The following is a 22572-nucleotide window of genomic DNA, read 5'->3' on the forward strand; positions in this document are numbered from 1 at the left end:
AGCTTTGACAAAAAGGCTAAACAAGGCATTGGTTTGGTCACTTTTGAAATTCCGTGTTCAACTCTTGTCTCCCTGCTATAGGAAGGATGTTGTTAATCTTCAAAGGATGCAGAAAAGATTTACAAAGGTGTTGCCAGGTTTGGAAAGTTTGAGCTTTAGGCTGTATAGGCTGGGGCTATTTTACCTGGAGCGTTTGAGACTAAGGGGCAATTTTACAGAGGTTTCTAAAATCATACATAGATGGAATATGCAAAGTCTTTTTCCCAGGGTAGAGGAGTTCAAAGTAGATGGTATAGGTTTAAGGTGAGAGGGAAAAGACATAAAAGGGACCTAAGGGGCAACATTTACACGCAGGTGGTGGTGTGTGTATGGGTTGAACTGCCACAGGAAATGATGGAAGTGAGTACAATTACAGCATTTAAAAAGCACCTGGATGGGTACATGAATAGGAAGGGTCCAGAAGGATATGTGCCAAATGCTGGCAAATGGGATTAGATTCATTTAGGATATCTGGACTGCATGGACAAGTTGGACTGAAGGGTCTGGTTCCATGTTGTCTATCTTTATGAGTCTATGAATGAGAAGAGGAAACATTTCTTCACTCAAAAGGGCAAAAAACCTTAGAATTGTCTACTACAGATAGCTATGGAAGTCACTGAATATATCCAAGCAACAGATTAACAAATGTTTAGATATTCAAGGCATCAAGGGATATGGGGAGTAACAGGAATATGGCATTGAGATCAAGGATCAAACATGGCCATCTTGCACAGTGCAGCAGACACAAAGAACCACATGTCCTACTCCTGCTCCTAGTTTCTATTTCACATTATAAAACAAAGGGTACAATTCTAGAGGAGTAACAGCAATAGATCTGTGCGTGTGTACATAGATACACACACACAGTATCAATAGGGATAATGAATGCAGACGGAAGGAAGATATGATCAACCTGTACAAAACACTGCTTGGCCTTAGTGGAGCACGGCCTCCAGTTCTGGCCATTCTACTTTAAGAAGAATGTGTAGGCATTAGAAAACATGCAGAAAAAAGTCATGAGGATGGTTCCAATGATGAGGTACTTCAGTCACATAGAGAAACGGGAGAAGTTGAGACTGTTCTCCGTGGTGAAGAGCATGTTGAAAGGAGATTTAATGGAGGCATTCAAAATGGTGAGGTTTTTGGACAGAATAGATAGATATAAACTATAACCATTGATGACAAGATCAAGAACCAAAAGGCATGGATTACACCTTCACACACACAATGAGTATTGTAGCATGTGTGCAGTGCCTGAGTGTGTCATGGAAGTAGGATCAACCAAAGCTCTCAAAAGGAAATTGGTTAATTATCAGAGAAGGAAACATTTGTAAGGCTACAAAGAACTGGCTGGGAAGTGGTACTACATAAATTACTCCTTCAGAGGACCAGTGCAGACATAATGGGTCCAACTATCCTTCTCCTGTGTTGCAACTATTTCTGCAATTCTTTAATTGTTCCTGTTCTTCAATATTAAGCCAGAATTTATTCCAATTTAAAATCAGAAGATTGAAATATTTTTCTAAATCCTCAATTTCAAAGCTCTGTGTTATGTTGTGACAATTGCATGGTACATTGAGTGCAGTTTTGGTCTCTTTATCTGAGGATGGATGTTGTGGTTATGGACAGAATGCAATGAAGGTTTACCAGACTAATTCTTGGACTAGTAGGACTGATAAATGGAGAGAGACTGGGTCAGTTAGAATCACATTCACTAGAATTAAGAAGAATGAGGGAAGATTTCTATTGTTTTTAAAAAAAGGGTGGCACGGTGGCTCAGTGGTTAGCACTGCAGCCTCACAGCACCAGGGAGCGGGTTCAATTCCAGCCTCGAGTGACTGCCTTTGTGAAGTCTGCACATTCTTCCCCTGTCCACGCGGGTTTTCGCCAAGTGCTCTGGTTTCCTCTCACAATCCAAAGATGTTCAGGTCAGTTAAACTGAGCATGCTCAATTGCCCATTGTGTTAGGTGCATTAGTCAAGGTTAAATATAGGGTTGGGAGTGTGTCTGGGCGGGTTACTCTTCAGAGGGTCGGTGTGGGGTTGTTGGGTGGAAAGGCCTGTTTACAAACTGTAGGGAATGTAAGCTAACCTCAGAAAAGCAGAGAAAATTCCAACAGAACTAGACAGAGAAAATGCAGGAAGGATTTTCCCGATGACTGGGGAACCGAGAACCAGGAGTCACAATTTAAAGATACGAGGTAGGTCATTTAGACTGAGATGAGGAGAAATTTCTTCACCCATCAAGCGGTGAGCCAATGGAATTCTCTGCCACGGAAAGTGGTTGAGACCAAAATATTTAATGTTTTCAAGAAGCAGAGATAAGGACATTGAGAGAAAGCAGGAACAGGGTATTTATGTTCAGTCATGATCATATTGAATGGTGGAGCAGCTCGCTCAAAGGGATGAATGGTCTACTTCTGCCTGTAGGTTTCCATGATCATTATGATGTCTGAAGAACATAGACAATAGACAACAGGTGCAGGAGTAGACCATTCTGCCCTTCGAGCCTGCACCACCATTCAATATGATCTTGGCTGATCCTTAATTAGTATCTATTCTACTCAAATGGAGACTTTGTACTGTTAGTCAATGACTGAGTGAGGTTATTGACAAACTGTTGGAAATTTGGTTCGGATTGGAAAGGGAAACAGAGATGCTTGCATGAGGGTTTACTGCAAGAATTAACTCTCCAAAATGAGAAGTAAGTGGGTGAAGATAAGAAGCATAGATTTGGAGGCCGACCTATGGTGAGACCAGTGGAAGAGCTACATCACAAACCATGGCATAATGAGAGTACAGGGAAAGAAACGGATTGGTGAATAATTCTATTAATTCAAGCAAAAGTAGTCTTCATTTGTATTTAGGTCTATTGGCAACTTAGCTTAACTTCTATTAGGAGGAAAATATTCCAGACTATTATGACGGATGTGTCAGCACAGCATTTAGAAATAATTAATACTATGAAACAGAGGCAGCATAGCTTCACAAACAGGAAATCATGCAAGATAAATTTACGAGAATTCTTTTGAGGAAGTAACAAGCAGGATAGAGATTTCCAGAAAGCTTTTGGTACACTACCATACCTTAGGCTACTTAATCAGGTAACAGCCATTGTTTTGGAAGTAGTATATTAGCATAGACAGAGCATTAACTAACTAGAAGACGACAGAAAGCCTTCTGGCATTTTCTTGATAGCAGACTGTAACTAATGGAGTGCCCCAGGGATCAGTGTTGGGGTCACAATTATTATTAAATATAATAAGGTAGATAGTGACTTAGATGAGGGAAGTGAATGTACTAACGTCAAGTTTGCAGATGAAACAAAAACAGGTGTAAAGGCAAGTGGCAAGGGTGAGTCAGACTCTATACAGGAATATAGGTAAAAACAATGACTGCAGATGCTGTGTTCTGGGTTAGTGGTGCTCGAAAAGCGCAGCAGTTCAGGCAGCATCCGAGGAGCAGTAAATTCGACGTTTCGGGCAAAAGCCGAATACAGGCAGAGTGCCTGAAGGGTGGAGAGTTATAGGAATACAGACAGTGTAAGCGAGTTGCAAAAACGTGGCTAATGGAATATAATGTCAAGAAATGACAGGATATGCACTTTGGTAGAAAGAATATGAGCGCTGAATATTATTTAAATAGAGAAAGTCTGCAAAAGGCCACTGACAGAGAGATTGGGGAGTCCTCATGCATGAATCAAAAAAGGCTAGCATCCAAGTTCAGCATGTAACAAAGAAGGCAAATAGAATGTATACTTCTATGAGCAGTTAGGGGAAGCCCTAAATGAGTTTTTTGCTTCAGTTTTCACTAAGAAAAGGGAACTCATTATAAATGAAAACTTAGACAAGTCTGGGATACAGTCTTGACCAGATCAAGATTGATGAAGTCGATGTGCTAGAAATTTTGGAAAACATTAAGATTGATAAGTCCCCAGGGCCAGAACAGATTTATCCTAGGCTGCTCTGGGAAGCAAGAAAATAGGTTGCTAAGCTGCTGGCAAGGATATTTGCCTCCTTACTCTCCACAGGAGTCATCCCAGAGGATTGGAAGGAGGCAAATGTTGTTCCTCTTTTTAAGAAGGGTAATAGGGGAATCGCTGGCAATTACAGACCAGTCAGTCTTATGCCTGTGGTCAGCAAAGTTTTGGAAAAAATTCTGAGGGATAGGATTTATGACTATTTGGCAAAGCATAGTGTGATTAAAGGCAGTCAGCATGGCTTTGTGAGGGGCAGGTCATGCCTCTCAAATCTTATTGAGTTCTTTGAGGTGTCGTCAAGACAAGTCAAAGATGGTAGAGCAGTGGATGTGGTGAATATGGATTTCAGCAAGACATTTGGTAAGGTTCCCCATGGTAGTTGCATTCATAAAGTCAGGAAGTATGGGATACAGGGAGATTTGGCTATCTGGATTCAGAATTGGTTGGCTGACAGAAGGCAGAGAGTGATTGTAGATGGAAAGTAGTCTGCCTGGAGGACAGTGTTGAGTGGGGTCCCGCAGGGCTCTGTACTTGGGCCTCTGCTCTTTGTAGCTTTTATAAATGACTTGGATGAGGAGGTTGAGGGGTGGGTTAGTAAATTTGCAGATGACACAAAGGTTGGCGGTGTCGTCGATAGTATAGCGGGCTACTGCAGGCTGCAGTGTGACATAGACAAAGTGAAGAGCTGGGCTGAGAAATAACAGATGGAGTTCAACCTGGATAAATGCAAAGTGATGCATTTTGGAAGGTCACACTCGAATGCTGAATCTAGGATTGAAGACAGGATTCTTGGCATTGTGGAGGAACAGAGGGATCTGGGTGTGCAAGTACATAGATCCCTCAAAGTTGCACCCAAGTGGATAGGGTTGTTAAGAAAGCATATGGTGTTTTGGCTTTCATTAACAGGGGGATAGAGTTTAAGAGCCGTGAGGTTTTGCTGCAGCTCTGCAAGTCCCTGGTGAGGCCACACTTGGAATAATGTGTCCAGTTCTGGTGGCCCTACTATAGGAAAGATACAGAGGCTTTGGAGAGGATGCAAAGAAGGTTTACCAGGATGCTGCCTGGACTGGAGGGCTTGCCTTATGAAGAAAGGTTGAATAGGCTCGGACTTTTCTCTCTGGAGAGGAGGAGGAAAAGAGGAGACCTGATCGAGGTGTACAAAATAATGAGAGGAATAGATAGAGTCAATAGCCAGAGACTTTTCCCCAGGGCAGGATTGACTGGTACAAGGAGTCATAGTTTGAAGATATTAAGAGGAAGGTATAAAGGAGACGTCAGAGGTAGGTTATTTGCACAGAGAGTTGTGAATGCATGGAATGCATTACCAGCGGTGGTGGTGGTGGAAGCAGAGTCATTGGGACATTTAAGCGACTGCTGGACATGCACACGGATAGCAGTGAGTGAGTGTTGCATAGGTTGTTACTATATTTTACATTAGGATTAAATCTAGGCACAACACTGTAGGCCAAAGGGCCTGTTCTGTGCTGTATTTTTCTATGTTCTACTTCAAAGGCAGTGGAACATAAAAGTTGGTAGGTTTTGCTAAAACTATATAAGACGCTAGTCAGACCATAATTGGAATACTGTGAACAGTTTGGGCCCTTATCTAAAGGGAGATATAATGGCATTGGAGGCAATCTCGATGAGGTTCACTAGATTGAGTCTGGATATGGATGGATTTATGTTTGAGGAGATATTGATAAGTTGGGCCTGTGCACATTGGAATTTAGAAGAATGCAAGGCAACCTGATTGAAACAGTCAAGAGTTTTAGAGGACTTAACAGGGTAGATACAGAAAGGTTGTTCCCCTTAAGGGAGAACCTAGGAGCAGAGGGCATAATCTCAGATTAAGGAGCCACCTACTTAAAATAGAGACGAGAAACCATCTTCTCTGTCAGGGTAGTGAACCTGTGGAATTCTTTACTGCTGAAGGCTATCGAGGCTGGGTCATTAAGCATATTCAAGGCTGAGATAGATAGATCTTTAAACATTAAGAGAATCAAGGATCCTGGGGAAAATGCAGAAAAATGGGAGTTGGTGATTATCAGATGAGCCATGATCTCATTGAATGGCTGAGCAGGCTGCAGAGTTAAATGTTCTATTTGCTGCTACACCTTATGGTCTTAAATCCAAATACTCCAATAATTCATGCCATTTTTCATATTTCACTACTTGACTCTATTGGTTTGGAACTGTAGTCCAAATACACAAGCAAAAATTGTTAAAAGAAATCTAAGTATGTGGCTCACCTCTCGAGTTAATACAGCAATAAAACATCCATTGACTTGTTCTGATGGTTCAATCTTGAAGAATTTATCAGATGCACAGGTTATTTCCGATGGACAACATAAGGGAATAACAGGAGCACTTAGCCTGTGGAAAACAAAAATAAGACCACTTAAACCTTGGTCTAAATTATAACACTTCGCCATTTGAAATTCATATAACACATGCTTATTAAATCTTTGATTACAGACAAAGGAAAAGGCAGGAAAATTAACTGAAGAGATACATATGTACGGTGGCACGGTGGCACAGTGGTTAGCACTGCTGCCTCACAGCGCCTGTAGGCCCGGGTTCAATTCCCGACTCAGGTGACTGGCTGTGTGGAGTTTGCACGTTCTCCCCGTGTCTGCGTGGGTTTCCTCCGGGTGCTCCGGTTTCCTCCCACAGTCACAAAGATGTGCGGGTCAGGTGAATTGGCCAAGCTAAATTGCCCGTAGTGTTAGGTAAGGGGTAAATGTAGGGGTATGGGTGGGTTGCGCTTCGGCGGGTCGGTGTGGATTTGTTGGGCCGAAAGGGCCTGTTTCCACACTGTAAGTCTAATCTAATCTAATCTAATATGTAATAAGATCAATAAGCCCAGATCCTCACTTCTGTGAAATGCCATCTAACATAAACTCCATATTAGCTCCATATGTAGCTAATGTAAACACTGACAATTCAAAATCAATAGCGTTCAAGATGGTTTCCAGCAGGCAGAATCAATTCATAGTTTATACATTTATAAGACTTAAATTATTATAACCATTGCATTCATGTCATGTGACATCCATGAAACATGATTTAAGAATTGCAACAGAATCTGGGAAAGATTCTATTTCAACATGTTTTTTTAAAAGTTTTGCACACTCTATTACCTACTCACTGAACACCCATTTTTCCTGCAGTGGAGGTGACAGATATCAAGTTATTAACAGACGGTGTAGCCTCCTGGCTGAGGCAATCCTCTGCTTAGTGGGGTTGCTATTATTGGATTTAGTTGTCATGGATGAAAAACACAGCACTGACCTTCTTAGAGTCCTCCACCAACTGCTTATTTCCTTACAGAAATGCAAACCACAGTGGACTATCACAGATTGAAGGCTACTTTCCTGGATAGTAGTCATTGAAGAACATAATGATGTTTAGGGATCACATACCAGCTAAAATTAATTGAATGCAAATCTTTACAGTTCACACAGAACAGAGTGGTAGAGTCCCTACCTCTAGGCCAGAAAGCCTAGTATCTCGTCACACCTGCCTCAGAGGTGCATCATAACATGCTTGAACAAATTGATTAAAATATCTTAAATACAGTTCATGCAGGAAAAGATCTTTTTTGAACAGTGGTGGTGTTCCTACTGAGCCAAGAGACCACATTCAAATCCCACCTGATCCAAAGATGCATAATAATATCTCTGAACAGATCGATTACATTATATCTATCGTTTATCGAGAAGAGACTCTTGCAGCACTGTGATACAGCCCCTACCACTGATCCAGAACTAAAGTTCAAGTCCCACCTATTCCAAAGTTGTGTAATAACATCACCTGGAATGGGTTGATTGCAAAATATCTATAGTTAATGCAGGATGTAGAATGGGCTGATCTGTGGTAAATGGAGTTCAATCCAAATAAGTGTGAGCAGGACAAACAATGCAAGGGAATACATGATGAACGGAAAGACCTTGGGAAGCACTGAGGATCAGCAGGACCATGATGTTCATGTAAATTGGTCCCATAAGGTATCAGGGAGCTGGATAAAGTGGTTAAGGAGGCATATAGTATTCTTGCCTTTAGATGCAAAGGCAGACAGTTTAAAAGGAGGGAGGTTATGCTCCCAAAGTATAAAACATTGTTTAGTCACCAACTAAAGTACTGTATCAAGTTTTGGAATCCACATTAAAGGAGGGATGTGATAGCAGTGAAGATGATGTCCCAGATTTCCACCATCCTCTGGTGAAAGTTTTTCTTCACATCTCCTCTGATCCTTCGGCCTCTTATCTTTAATCTATGTCCCCAGGTCACTGATCCCTCCATCAAGGGGAAAAGTCTCTTCCTCTCTACTCTATCTATACCCCTCCATAATTATATTCATCTCATTCATGTCCCCTTTCAATCTCTTTTGCTCTAAGGAAAACAACCTGAGTCTGCCCAATCGCTCTTCATAACTGAAACTCGCCAGCCCAGGCGACATCTTGGTAAATCTCCTCTGCATCCTCTCCAGTGCTATCACATGCCTTCTATAGTGTGAATTCCAGAACTGCACATATTACTGTAGCTTTGGCCTAACCAATATTTTATATAGTTCTAGCACAACCTCCCTGCTCTTAACTCTATGTCTCAGCAGATGAAGGTGCCCATGTTATCAACCTTTTGTGCTACTTGCATACCATGCACACCAAAATCCCTTTCATTTTCAATGCTTCCCAGGATCCTATACACTGTCATGTGTTTTGGTGCTTTGTTTGTCCGATCCAAGTGCATCAACTCACCTACTCAGATTAAATTCGATTTGTCACTTATCAGCCAATCTAACCAGCTTGTCTATCCTCCTCACTGTTTACCATTCCTCCAATTTTCATATTGTGTGTTTCAATAAGATTGCCACCCATTCTTCTAAATTCCAACACATACAGGGCCAGTCTACTCAATCTCTCCTCATAAGACAATGCCTCCACAGTGGAATCAGCCCAGTGAACCTTCCCCGGACTACCTCCAATGCCCATATATCTTTGTTTAGATGAGAGGGCCAAAACTATTCACAATGCAGCTATGGTCTAGTTCGTGCCAGGAATAGTTTCAGCAAAAGCTCATTTCTTTTATATTTCATTCCCTTTGAAATAAAGGCCACCATTTTGTTTGCCTTCCCTTATTACCTGTTGAAGTGGATGCTAGTTTTTTGTGATTCATGCATGAGTCCTAAATCACTCTCTTCACAGATTTTTGCAGTCTTTCTCCAATTAAATAGTATTCAGCTCCCTAATCTTCCTGCCAAAATGCATAACCCCAAATTATATTCCATCTGCTATGATTTTACTTCCACCCCGCAGTAGGTTGCCAGTCACGTCCTTAAGAGATGAAAGTCAGTCTGGTTAGCTGACAATTCTAGCAGTCCAAGCAGCAGGTGTAGCTGGGACTGAAAAGGGACCCATCTCAGGAAAGTGGTGAGTTCTCCACTCAACACATTTTAACATATTTAAATGGTCCTTGATTGTAAACATGCCTGGCTAGGGGCCATAAAATCCAGCACTAGATTTGACTAGATTGACAAGATACAAACCCTACAATGTGGAAGAAAATCATTCGGTGCATCAAGTTAAGGATGAGCAAGACTGGCAGCTTAATGTTCCAGGATACAAATGCTACAGGAAGGATAGAAAGGGAGGCAAGAGAGGAGGGGGAGTGGCATTTTTGATAAGGGATAGCATTACAGCTGTGCTGAGGGAGGATATTCCCAGAAATACATCCAGGGAAGTTATTTGGGTGGAACTGAGAAATAAGAAAGGGATGATCACATTATTGGGATTGTATTATAGACCCCCCAATCGTCAGAGGGAAATTGAGAAATAAACTTCTAAGGAGATCTCAGCTACTTGTAAGAATAATAGGGTAGTTATGGTAGAGGATTTTAACTTTCCAAACATCGACTGGGACTGCCATAGTGTTAAAGGTTTAGATGGAGAGGAATTTCTTAAGTGTGTACAAGACAATTTTCTGATTCAGTATGTGGATGTACCTACTAGAGAAGGTGCAAAACTTGACCTACTCTTGGGAAATAAGGCAGGGGAAGTGACTGAAGTGTCAGTGGGGGAGCACTTTGGGGCCAGCAACCATTATTCTATTCATTCTAGACCAGATCTAAAAATTGAAGTTCTAAATTGGAGAAAGGCCAATCTTGACGGTATTAGGCAAGAACTTTTGAAAGCTGATTGGAGGCAGATGTTTGCAGGTAAAGGGACGGCTGGAAAATGGGAAGCCTTCAGAAATGAGATAACAAGAATCCAGAGAAAGTATATTCCTGTCAGGGGTGACAGGGAAGACTGGTAGGTATAAGGAATGCTGGATGACTAAAGAAATTGAGGGTTTGGTTAAGAAAAAGAAGGAAGCATATGTCAGGCATAGACAGGATAGATCGAGTGAATCCTTAGAAGAGTATAAAGGAAGTAGGAGTATACTTAAGAGGGAAATCAGGAGGGCAAAACGGAGACATGAGATAGCTTTGGCAAATAGAATTAAGGAGAATCCAAAGGGTTTTTACAAATACATTAAGGACGAAAGGGAACTAGGGAGAGAATAGGGTCCCTCAAAGATCAGCAAGGCAGCCTTTGTGTGGAGCCACAGAAAATGAGGGAGATACTAAATGAATATTGTGCATCAGTATTTACTGTGGAAAAGGATATGGAAGATATAGACTGTAGAGAAATAGATGGTGACATCTTGCAAAATGTCCAGATTACAGAGAAGCAAGTGCTAGATGTCTTGAAATGGTTAAAGGTGGATAAATCCCCAGGACCTGATCAGGTGTACCCAAGAACTCTGTGGGAAGCAAGAGAAGTGATTGCTGGGCCTCTTGCTGAGATATTTGTATCATCGATAGTCACAGGTGAGGTGCCAGAAGACTGGAGGTTGGCAAACGTGGTGCCACTGTTTAAGAAAGGCATTAAAGACAAGTCAGGGAACTATAGACCGGTGAGCCTGACCTCAGTGGTGAGCAAGTTGTTGGAGGGAATCTGAAGGATAGGATGCACATGTATATGGAAAGGCAAGGACTGATTAGGGATAGTCAACATGGCTTTGTGCGTGGGAAATCATGTCTCACAAACTTGATTGAGTTTTTTGAAGAAGTAACAAAGATGATTGATGAGGGCTGTGATGTGATCTATATGGACTCCAGTAAGGTGTTCGACAAGGTTCCCCATGGGAGACTGAGTAGCAACGTTAGATCTCATGGAACACAGGGAGAACTAGCCATTTGGATACAGAACTGGCTCATAGGTAGAAGATAGAGGGTGGTGGAGAAGGGTTGTTTTTCAGACTGGAGGCCTGTGACCAGTGGAGTGCCAAAAGGATTGGCGCTGGGTCCTCTACTTTTTGTCATTTACATAAATAATTTGGATGCGAACATAAGAGGTACAGTTAGCAAGTTTGCAGGTGACACCAAAATTGGAGGTGTAGTGGACAGCGAAGAGGGTTACCTCAGAGTACAACAGGATCTGGACCAGATTGGCTGAGAAGTGGCAGATGGAGTTTAATTCAGATAAATGCGAGGTGCTGCATTTTGGGAAAGCAAATCTTAGCAGGACTTATACACTTAATGGTAAGGTCCTAGGGAGTGTTGCTGAACAAAAAGACCTTGGAGTGCAGGTTCACAGCTCCTTGAAAGTGGAGTCGCAGGTAGATCAGATAGTGAAGAAGGCATTTGGTATGTTTTCCTTTATTGGTCAGAGTATTGAGTACAGGAGTTGGGAGGTCATGTTGTGGCTGTACAGGACATTGGTTAGGCCACTGTTGGAATATTGCATGCAATTCTGGTCTCCTTCCCTCAGATAAGATTTACAAGGATGTTGTCAGGGTTGGAGGATTTGAGCTACAGGGAGAGGCTGAATAGGCTGGGCTGTTTTCCCTGGAGCATCGGAGGCTGAGGGGTAACCTTAGAGAGGTTTACAAAATGATGAGGGGCATGGATAGGATAAATAGACAAAGTCTTTTCCCTAGGGTCGGGGAGTCCAGAACTAGAGGGCATAGATTTCGGGTGAGGGGGCAAGTTATAAAAAGAGACCTAAGCGACAACGTTTTCACGCAAACAGTGGTACGTATATGGAATGAGCTCCCAGAGGATGTGGTGGAGGCTGGTACAATTGCAACATTTAAGAGGCATTTGGATGGGTACATGAATAGGAAGGGTTTGGATGGATATGGGCCGGTACTGGCTGGTGGAACTAGATTTGGTTGGGATATCTGGTCAACATGGACAAGTAGGACCAAAGGGTCTGTTTCCATGCTGTACATCTCTATGACTCTATGCCCACACTGATCCTCTGAAGAGCATCCCACCTCACTATCCCCCAACCCTGCACTGTCCATGGCTAATCCATTTAACCTATACATCTTTGAACTGCAGGAGGAAACTGGTGCACCCAGAGGAAACCGCAGACACAAGGAGAATTTGCAAACTCCACACAAAGTCATCCAAGGGTGGAATCAAACCTGGACTGCTGATGTTGAGAGGCAGCAGTGTTAACCACTGAGCCACCATGTTGCCTTCAAATAAACATCTATTACGGAAATAGAGTACTGAAAGAAACTTGTACAGTGCATATTATACATTCAGGAGGAGAAAGTGAGGACTGCAGATGGAGGAGATCAGAGTCAAAAAGTGTGGTGCTGGAAAAGCACAGCCGGTCAGGCAGCATCCGAGGAGCAGGAAAGTCTATGTTTCAAGCTTAAGCTCTTCATCAGGAATTAAACATTCAGTTCATTTAATGGTTTTTGTATTATAATTTTGCATTACTGAACAAATATTAAGTAGGGAAATTATAAATGCCATCTATTTTTATGATCTTAAAGCACGTATAAATCAACATAGATTCTTTGTTCTACCACAGTCTTGGACTGACCGCAATTTTAGTTGCACAAAGGCAAGTTATGTTTTGTACACAGTATACCTGTAAGGTTGTACTCTGGGTCCTTCCATTTTCTTTCCCAATACTGGTTTCACTATTTCCTCATTTTCTTCAGGATAAATTGAGCATGTAGAATACACAATGGCCTGGACCTTCGGAACTATTGGAAGATAAACAAGCTTAGTTTTATAAGAAGTTTATTGCAAAATGAAATCGACAAAGTAATTACCGATTTAAATCCAACAGAATACAATTCAACACAGCACAGGAACATGCACTTTGGCCCACCAAACCTGTGCCAACTCCTAATCCTTATTTAACTTGCTATTTATTGCCTATGTCAGGATTCTGTCCCTCTGTTCACCCCCTGTTCATGTATCTATCAAGATACGCCTCAAAGATTGCTAATGCACCTGTATCCACCACCTCCACTGGCAGTGTATTCCAGGTACTTACTACCCTCTGGGTGAAAAACATTTCCTAATATCTCTCCTCTAAACTTCCCCCTTCTACTGTGAACCTGTGCCTTCTTGTAGTTGACCTTTCCACCTTGGGAAAAAGCCTCTGACTATCTACCCTAACTATACCTCTCATAATTTTGTAAACCTCTACCAAGTCACCCATCAGCTTCCATCTTTCCAGTGAAAAAATCAGAATTTATCCAACCTCTCCTCAGATAAAACCCTCCAGACCAGGCAACATCTTGGTAAACCTTCTCTCAAAAATATCCACGTCCTTCTAGTTGCGTGGTGACCAGAACTGCATGCAATATTCAAAATGTGACCTAACTAAAGTTTTATACAGCTGTAACATAACTTGCCAACTTTAATAATTGATGCAGCAGCCAATAAAGGCAAGCATGCTGTATGCCTTCTTGACCACCTTATCCACCTATGTTGCCACTTTCAGGGACCTGTGGATCTGTAACCCTTGATCCCTTTGAATGTCAATGCTGCTAAGGGCTCTGCCACTTATTGTATAAATTGCATCTGAATTTGATCTTTCAAAATGCATCACCTCGCATTTGTCCAGGTTAAGCCCTATCTGCCATTTCTCTGCCCAAGTCTACAATCTATATTCCACTGTATCCTCTGACAATCTTCATCACTATCTGCAACTCTGCCAAATTTGGTGTCATTCACAAACTTTCTAATCAAACTGCCTACATTTTCCTCTACAACAAAGGTCCCAGCATTGATCCCTGCAGAACACTGCTAGACAGTGATCTCCATTCAAAAAGTACCCTTTCACTGCTACTCTCGTTCTTCTACAAAAAAGCCAGTTTTATATCTCACTGGCCAGCTTACCACAGATCCCATGAGACTCTACCTTCTGTAACAGCCTGCCACTAGGTATTGCCGTTCCCTCCTCAATCATTCTTGTCACCTCCTCAAAAAACTCTATCAAATTGGTGAGACATGACCTTCCCCAAATAAACCTATGTTGCCTATCACCAACAAGTCCATTCGCTTCCAGATGTGAATAAATCCTGTCTCTCATTACCTTCTCCAACAGTTTCCACACCACTCATGTCAGGCTCAACAGCCTGTACTTCCTGGATTATCTCGGTTCTCTTCTTAAACAAAAAACAGCATTGGCCATTCTCCAGAGTCATTTAGAACCTCGCCTGAGGCCAAAGAGGATGCAAAGATATCTCTTAAGGCCCCAGCTATTTCCTCTCTGCCTCCCACATTATGTTGGGATAGATTCCACATGGCCCTCGGAATTCGTCAATTTTAATGTACTTCAAGACACTCAATACTTCCTCCTTCATTACAATGGCCTACCCAAGAGTATTCACACACCCTTTTCCAACCTCAACATCTCTCACTTTGGTGAATACCAGCATACAGTACTTATTAAGGAACTCACACAGTTTCTTTGGCTCCAAACATAACCTCCCTCCTTCCTCCTTTATGTATTTCCTCTTACCATAGCTATCCTCTTGCTCCTAATATAATGTATAAAATGTCTTGGGATTCTTCTTAACCCTGCTGGCCAAGGACATTTCATAGCTCCTTTCAGCCATCCTATCTCCCCATGTGAACTCCTTCCTACTTTCTCTATATTCTTCTTTTATCTGTTTTTAATTGCCTAGACTTGAGGTGTGCTTCCTTTTCTTTGAATAAGCTGATAATTCCCTCTGTCATCCAAGTTCCCAAATCCTGCTATCCCTGTCCTTCATTTTCACAGGAACATGTCTGTCCTGCACTCTAACCAACAGGTCTTTGAAAGTCTCCTACATGTCAGATATGGAATTACCCTCAAACAGCCATTGCCAATCCACATTCTCTAGTTCTTGCTTGATATGGTTATAATTAGTGTTCCACCAATTTAACACCTTCATCCAAGGTCCACTCTTGTCCTTATCCATAATATGCTAAAACTTATGGAATTATGGTCATTATTCCCACCGAAACTTTGATCACCTGGCTAGCTCATTTCCCAACACCAGATCCAGCATGGCCCCTCCCTCTTTGGGCAACTACATACTATTTCAAGAAAAGCCCTCCTGGACATACCTAACAAACTGCTTCTCATCCAAACCTCCAGCAATAAGGGAGTCCAATCAATATGGGAAAGTTAAAGTCACCCAGCACAACAACCCTACTAATCTCACATTCGTCCAGAGTCTGAGTACATGTGTCTTCCTCTATCTCCCACTGGCAGCTGGGAGGTCTGCAGTACAATCCCAGCATTGTACTTGTATCCTTCCTATTCCTGAGCTCTATCCACAATGCCTCACTGCAAGATCCCTCCAGGGTGTCCTCCCTCAACACATACGATATGCTTCCTAACCAGTTAAACAACTCATTCAGCTTTTACTTCCTCTTTTGTCTCGTTTAAAACATCAATATCCCAAAACATTAAGCTGCCAATCCTGTCCCTCTTTCAATCATGCCTCTGTGATAACTGTATGCATTAATTCAGACTCTCCATTCATCTGTCTTAACTATAATATTTCTTGCATTGAAACAAATACAGTCCAAGCCTCCAGTTCCACTAAGTTCAGTAACCTCTTCCTGACTGCTCTCTTATTTGTCTTGCCTTAGACTCAAGCTTTTCCCCACTCTCCTTACTTACTGACCTGCTACTCCAGTTCCCACCCTCTGCCACAATTGTTTAAATGTTAGAACATAGAACACCACAGCACAATACAGACCCTTCAGCCCTTGATGTGCCAACCTTTTATCCTACTCTAAGGTCAAACTAGTCTACATTCCCTTCATTTTACTATCATCCATGATGCTATCCAAGTGTTGCTTAAATGTCCCTAATATGTCTGACTCTACTACATTCCATGCACCCACCACTCTCTGTGTAAAGAACCTACCTTTGACATCTCCCCTAAATCTTCCTCCAATCTCCTTAAAATTATGCCCCCTCATGATAGCCATTTCCACCCTGGGAAAAAGTCTCTGGCTATCCACTCTATCTATGCCTCTCAACATCTTGGACACCTCTAACAGGTCTCCTGTAATCCTTCTTCACTCCAATGAGAAAAGCCCGAGCTTCCTCAAATATTCTTCATAAGACCTGCCCTTCAGTCTAGGCAACATTCTGGTAAATCTCCTCTGCACCCTCTATAAAGCTTCCACATCCTTCCTATAATGAGGTGACCAGAACTGAACACAATATTCCAAGTGTGGTCTAACCAGGACTCTTATAGAGCTGCAGCAAAACCTTGCAGCTCATAAACTCAATCCCCTGCTAATGAAAGCCAACACACCATACGCCTTCTTAACAACCCTATCAACTTGTCTGGCAGCTTTGAGGGCTCTATGGATGTGGACTCCAAGGTCCCTCTGTTTTTCCACACTGCCAAGAATCCTGCCTTTAACCTTGTAATCTGCATTCAAATTCAACCTTCCAAAATGAATCACTTCACACTTTTCCAGGTTGAACTCCATCTACCACTTCTCAGCCCAGCTGTGCATTTTGTCAATGTCCCATTACAATCTACAACAGCCCTCCACGTTGTCCATAACTCCACCAACTTTCATGTCATCAGCAAACTTACTAACCCACCTTTCCACTTCCTTATCCAAGTCATTCATAACAATCATGAAGAGCAGTGATCCCAGAACAGACCGCAGCAGAACACCACCGGTCACCAAGCTCCAGGCTGAATGCTTTTCATCTACTACCACCCTCTGTTTTCTATAGGCCATCCAATTCTGTATCCAGACAGTCAAATTTCCCTCGTTAGTTTCTGAATGAACCTACCATGGGGAATCTTATCAAACACCTTGCTAAAATCCATGTACACCACATCCACTGCTCTAATTTCAATGTGTTTTGTCACATCCTCAAATAGTTCAATAAGGCTTGTGAGGCATGACCTGCCCCTCACAAAGCTATGCTGACTATCTCTAATCAAACTATGCTTTTCCAAATAATAAATTCTGTCTCTCAGAATCACCTCCAATACTTTGCCCACCACTGACCTAAGACTGACTGGTTTGTACTTCCCAAGGTTGTCCCTTTTCCCTTTCTTGAACAATATTTGCCAGCCTCCAACCATCTGGTACTACTCCAGTGGACAGTGAGGCGCAAAGGTCATGGCCAAAGACAAAACAATCTTTTCCCTCACTTCTTGGCGTAACCATGGGTATATCCTGCCTGACCCAGGGAACTTATTTATCCTTATGTTTTACAAAATTTCCAGCACCTCTGCCTTAACAGCACCTGTTCAAACTTTATCAGCTGTTTCACACTGTTCACACAAACGACAAGGTCCCTCTCACTCGTAAATACTGAAGCAAAGTATTCATTAAGGACGTCCCCTACCTCCTCAGGCACAGGTTCCCTCCACAATCCCTGATTAGCTCTACCCTCACTCTGGCCATTCTCTTGTTCCTCAGACAAGTGTAGAAGCCTTGGTGTTTTCCTTAATCCTACCCACCAGGGCTTTTTCATGTCCCCTTCTAGTTCTGTCCATTCTTCAGTTCTGGCTACCTTGTAACCCACTAGCTCCCTGCCTGACCCTTGCTTCCTCAACTTTAAGCAAGCTTCCTTCTTCCTCTTGATTAGATGTTCCACATCTAGTATCATCCAAGGTTCCTTCAGCCTATCATTCCTTCCTTGCCTCAGTGGGACAAACCTATTCTGCACTCACAGCAAGTGCTCCCTAAACACATTTCTGTTTTGCATTTCCTTGAGAATATCTGTTCCCAATTTATGCTCCACAGTTCCTGCCTAAAAGAGTTGTAATTCCTCCTCCCCCAGTTAAATATTTTCCCATACCGTCTGCTCCTTACTATAGTCATGGAGAGAGTTAAGATCAGGGAGTTGTGATCACTATCACCTCAATGCTCTCCTACTGAGAGAGTTGACACCTGATCTGGTTCATTGCAAAGCACTAGATGGTTTCCTCTCAAGTCAGCCTACCTACATAATGAGTCAGGAACCCTTCCTGGACACACCTGACAAAGTCTGTTCAATCCAAATTACGTGCATTAAGGAGGTTCCAATCGACATTAGGGAAGTTGAAGTCACCCATGGCAACAACCCTGCTACTTCTGCACCTTTCCAAAAATCTGCTTCCCAACCTGCTCCTGTGTCTCTGTTGCTATTGGAGTGGGGAGGGGTTCACAGAAAACTCCCAATAAAGTGACTGCTCCTTTCTCGTTTCTGACTTCTACCCATGCTGTGTACAAAGTCCTCGATGATATCCCTTTCTGCTGCTATTATACTATCCCTGATTAACAATCCCACCCTCCAATCTCTCTTACCTCCTTCCCTTTTGAAACATCTAAACCCCAGAACATCCAACAACCATTCCTGCCTCTGTGATATCCAAGTCTCCATAATGGCCACAACATCATAGATCTAAGTACTGATTCTTCTCCAAGTTCATCATTCTTATTCCTGACACTTCTTGTATTAAAATAGACACACTTTAACCCATCACATTGACAGTAACTTTGCCCCATCAACTGTTTTTCCTTCCTCACAGACTCTCTGCATGCTGTATCTGCTTGGTCACCTGCTATCCCATCCTCTGATCCATAGCTCTGGTTCCAATCCCTCTACCAAACCAGTTTAAATCCTCCCAAAGAGCTCTAGCAAACTTCCTCTCCAGGATATCGGTGACCCTCCAGTTCAAGTGCAACCCGTCCTCCTTATACAGATCACGTCTTCCCCAGAAAATATCTCAATGACCCACATATCTGAAGCTCTCCGTCCTGCATCAGCTCTGGAGCCACATGTTCAGCTGTACGCTCTGTTCCTAGCTTCACTTACATATGTGCAGTGTTCTTACATATATTTTAATTCATATTTCATACACAGCAAGATTGAACTTTATTCCAAGCCCACAGCCAGCTATAGATTTGTTTGGCATTTATATCTGACTCATGACCAACAATAGCCAAGACAAGAAACATGTCATCTCAATAGGAAGAGAAATGTGATGAAAATTGGGCAAGTGAGTAAAGGCTAAAGAAATGTTTCATTTTGTTTATTAAATACATTTATTAATTTACCTCATAACATAGGAATATAGCAATAGGAAACTGCTGTATAGCTGCAGATATCAAAACAAGTGGACAGTGTTCCATCACACCTTTGACACAGAAACATAGAAAATAGAAGAGTATATCATTCAGCTCTTTGAGTCTTCTCCACCATTCAATATGATCTGCTCCTATTTTCTGAGTCAATGAGGTGAACGGATCTGAACGTAATGGAATATCCCCATTCTTGGCCCTGTAACAAACAGGCCATTGAAAAGCAGCTGAAGGTTGAAGAAATCTTGACCCAACTATTAACTCTTCACTGACCAAATAATCCAGTTGTAGTTGTTGTGGATCCTTTGATTTGAAAATAACAAACTTAACCATAATCATTTGCAGTGCTTGTTGGGGTGCCAGGGAGTACATAAATTACCCATGTATCATATTACAGAAAGGGAGAATCGTGCACAGTTAGCCTCAATCTCTCATCCTAATCTATCTCAGCCTAGTGGAGTGGTGAAGGTCTACAACACTCAAGAAGCTTGACATTCTGGACAAAGCAGTCCACTTGTCTGGGACCCCATCTACCATCTTCAATATTCACTCCCTTCACTAGCAATGCACAGTGGCAGAGCTTCCTTCAGTTCTGAAGATGAGTCATACTGGACTCAAAAGTTTAACTTTGTTTCTCTCTGCATAATTGCTGCCAGACCTGCTGAGTTTCTCAAACTTTCTGTAAAAGTTCCTGATGCTATATTCCTGTTAGGAGTCTAAATAGTAAAAAAAAAATCTGTGTGCAGTGTTTGAATGGAATTTCTTTGGTGTCTTATCAAATATGATGCATTTCACAGTACAATGTCATTCTATCTTCAAGAGCACTGGACTTTAATTCAGTCTGCTGGAAAAAGTTGCTGAGGATGGGAGATCCAACCACTGTCTTCACCTGGTTTCATCTGTTCAAAGGGGTTTATTGGGGTATGGTCTGTGTTGCATAGTAACAGCTACTTGGAGACACACAAGAGCTGGGTGAAGACAAAGACCAGTAGAGACAATGTAAGAGAGGGCTAAAACCTCTCAGGGGTGGGTTTGCTATATACTTTGGAGCAGTTTATCCTATTTATTGTAGAGACAGAATGATTGCCATGACAAACAAGAAAATTCTCCTCCTGATCTTAAGCTAAGCCTCACGAGGTTCTCTGGCATTTTCCGCTTTATTGATTTTTTTATCTTGATGAAATACATGCTACTTCATTCTTTCTTTTCATCCTTCCCCTCTACATGTATTTTTTGACTCATTGTTGGAACTGTTTTAACTAATAAGTGATTACATTTCAAAAGTAATTTGTGTTAAGAACTTTTACATATTTTCAAGATATAAAACAAATCAAAGATAAATCTCCTTTTTGTGTTTGAAAGCTTAGAATTAATATTAAGGCAGGTTTATCAATAATCCACCCCTCCAAATCTAAACATGTTTAATATTTTGCTCATGATTAAAAATGTATTATTGCTTAGATAACAGTCTTGTTCAAACAGTTAAAAAAGAAATTCTTGAATGTTCAGTTAAAAATTAAAATTTCTGAAAGTAATGTGTGAAATAATAGGTGTAACCATTGAAAATTGGCAATACCCTCAATTTGAAAACTAAAGTAACATGCAGCTGTTGATGAAAATGCAATATCTTTGGTTGATTTACAATAATATAACAAACTTTGATAGCTTTACATCAATATTTCAGACCAATGGAATATAAATTCTGATTTCATGGTGTCACATTTTACTGATGATTTTTAATAATTCCTGACAGCCACAAAAGTGTACTACAATTAGTCATCTGTGGAGATTCAAAGAGGGTTTCGAAGTTTGACAACATCAACAAAAACCAATCTAGCTGCAATGCTTCCTTGTACACAAATCAATCACTTCCAGTGCCACATTAGCAAAACATTGTGAATATATCTAGGAGAAAAAGGAGGTTGAACATCTTTTAATGTATTGAGTAATTCAAAGCTATCTTTTTTTTCTAAAATAAGGAAAACATTAGGCTTTGAGGTTCTACCAATTTGCTAAAAATCAAATCACCTTTTCCTGTGACATCCTGCTAATAGGTACTTAGAAAAACTTGTTTTGCAGTGAGCAGATTACTTTTTTTTCCAGGACATTAGTATCACATTACCATGGAGATTTCACAAATATTTCATTTTGATGACTTGGAGACAGTAAGGACTGCAGATGTTGGAAGTCACAGACAATAGACAGGAAGTTGGAAAAGCACAGTAGATCAGGCAGCATCCGAGGTGCAGGAAAGTCAATGTTTCAGGCCGAAACTCTTCGTCAGGATTGGGGAGGGGGAAGGAGCCCAGAAGTAAACAGAGGGGGGGGGGGGGGGGGGGGGGGGGGGGGTTTGGGGGAAGGCAGGTGGGATGGTGATACGTGGGTGCAGGTAGGGGGCTATTATGATTGGTCAGTGGGAAGAGTGGACCAGACAGGGGTGTAGGAAGATGGACACGTTAGGAAGTCAGGGAGTCTAGGAGCAGGGGGGAGGGCTGGACATGAGATAAGGCTGGGGGTGGGGAGATTTTGAAGTGGATGAAGTCAATGTTGAGGCCATTGGGCTATCAGCTCCTGAGATGGAATATCAGATGTTGTCCCACCAGTTTCCATTTGGCCTCACTCTGACAGTGGAGGTGGCCAAGGATGGACATGTTGCCAGGGGAGTGAGAGGGGGAATTAAAATGGATGGCAAACGGAAGGCCGGGTTGGTTGATGTGTGCAGAGTGTAGATGCTCTGCAAATCGGTCCCCAAGTCTGTTTTGGTCGCTACAATATAGAGGATACCACATCGGGAGCAACAGATGCAAAAGATCAGGTTGAATGAAGTGCAGGCGAATCTCTGCCGGATTGGAAAGAATTGTTTAGAGCCTTGGATGGAGGTGAGGGGGAGGTGTAGAGGCAGGTGCTGCACCTCTTGCGGTTGCAGGGAAAGGTACAGGGTGAGGTGAAGTAGGTGGGAGTGTAGAGTGGATGAGCGAGGTGAACGAACAGTCCCTGTGGAAAGCGGACAGAAGTGGGGAAGGAAATATCTTTTTAAAGGTGGGATCTGATTGTAGGTAGCATAAATATCGGAGGATGATGCGTTGGATTTGGACGTTGGTGAGGCAGTACGTGAGGACTAAGGGGACTCTATTGTTGTTGGGGGGAGGGGGGTT

The 22572-nt window shown here is 42.1% G+C and overlaps 1 protein-coding gene across 1 annotated transcript in view; it reads right to left on the reverse strand.

Annotated features, from left to right (window-relative positions):
• LOC132815850 (putative methyltransferase NSUN7) overlaps window positions 1-22572 on the reverse strand; it is a 138090-nt gene that overhangs the window by 37618 nt on the left and 77900 nt on the right. The window contains exons 9-10 of the mRNA XM_060825204.1: window positions 12948-13065; window positions 6267-6390 (exon numbers count right to left, since the gene is read on the reverse strand). Coding sequence (XP_060681187.1) covers window positions 6267-6390; window positions 12948-13065 — 242 coding nt within the window. The remainder of the gene's footprint in view (window positions 1-6266; window positions 6391-12947; window positions 13066-22572) is intronic.

This window comes from Hemiscyllium ocellatum, chromosome 1 (assembly GCF_020745735.1).
Source record: "Hemiscyllium ocellatum isolate sHemOce1 chromosome 1, sHemOce1.pat.X.cur, whole genome shotgun sequence".
Lineage (NCBI taxonomy): Eukaryota > Metazoa > Chordata > Chondrichthyes > Orectolobiformes > Hemiscylliidae > Hemiscyllium > Hemiscyllium ocellatum.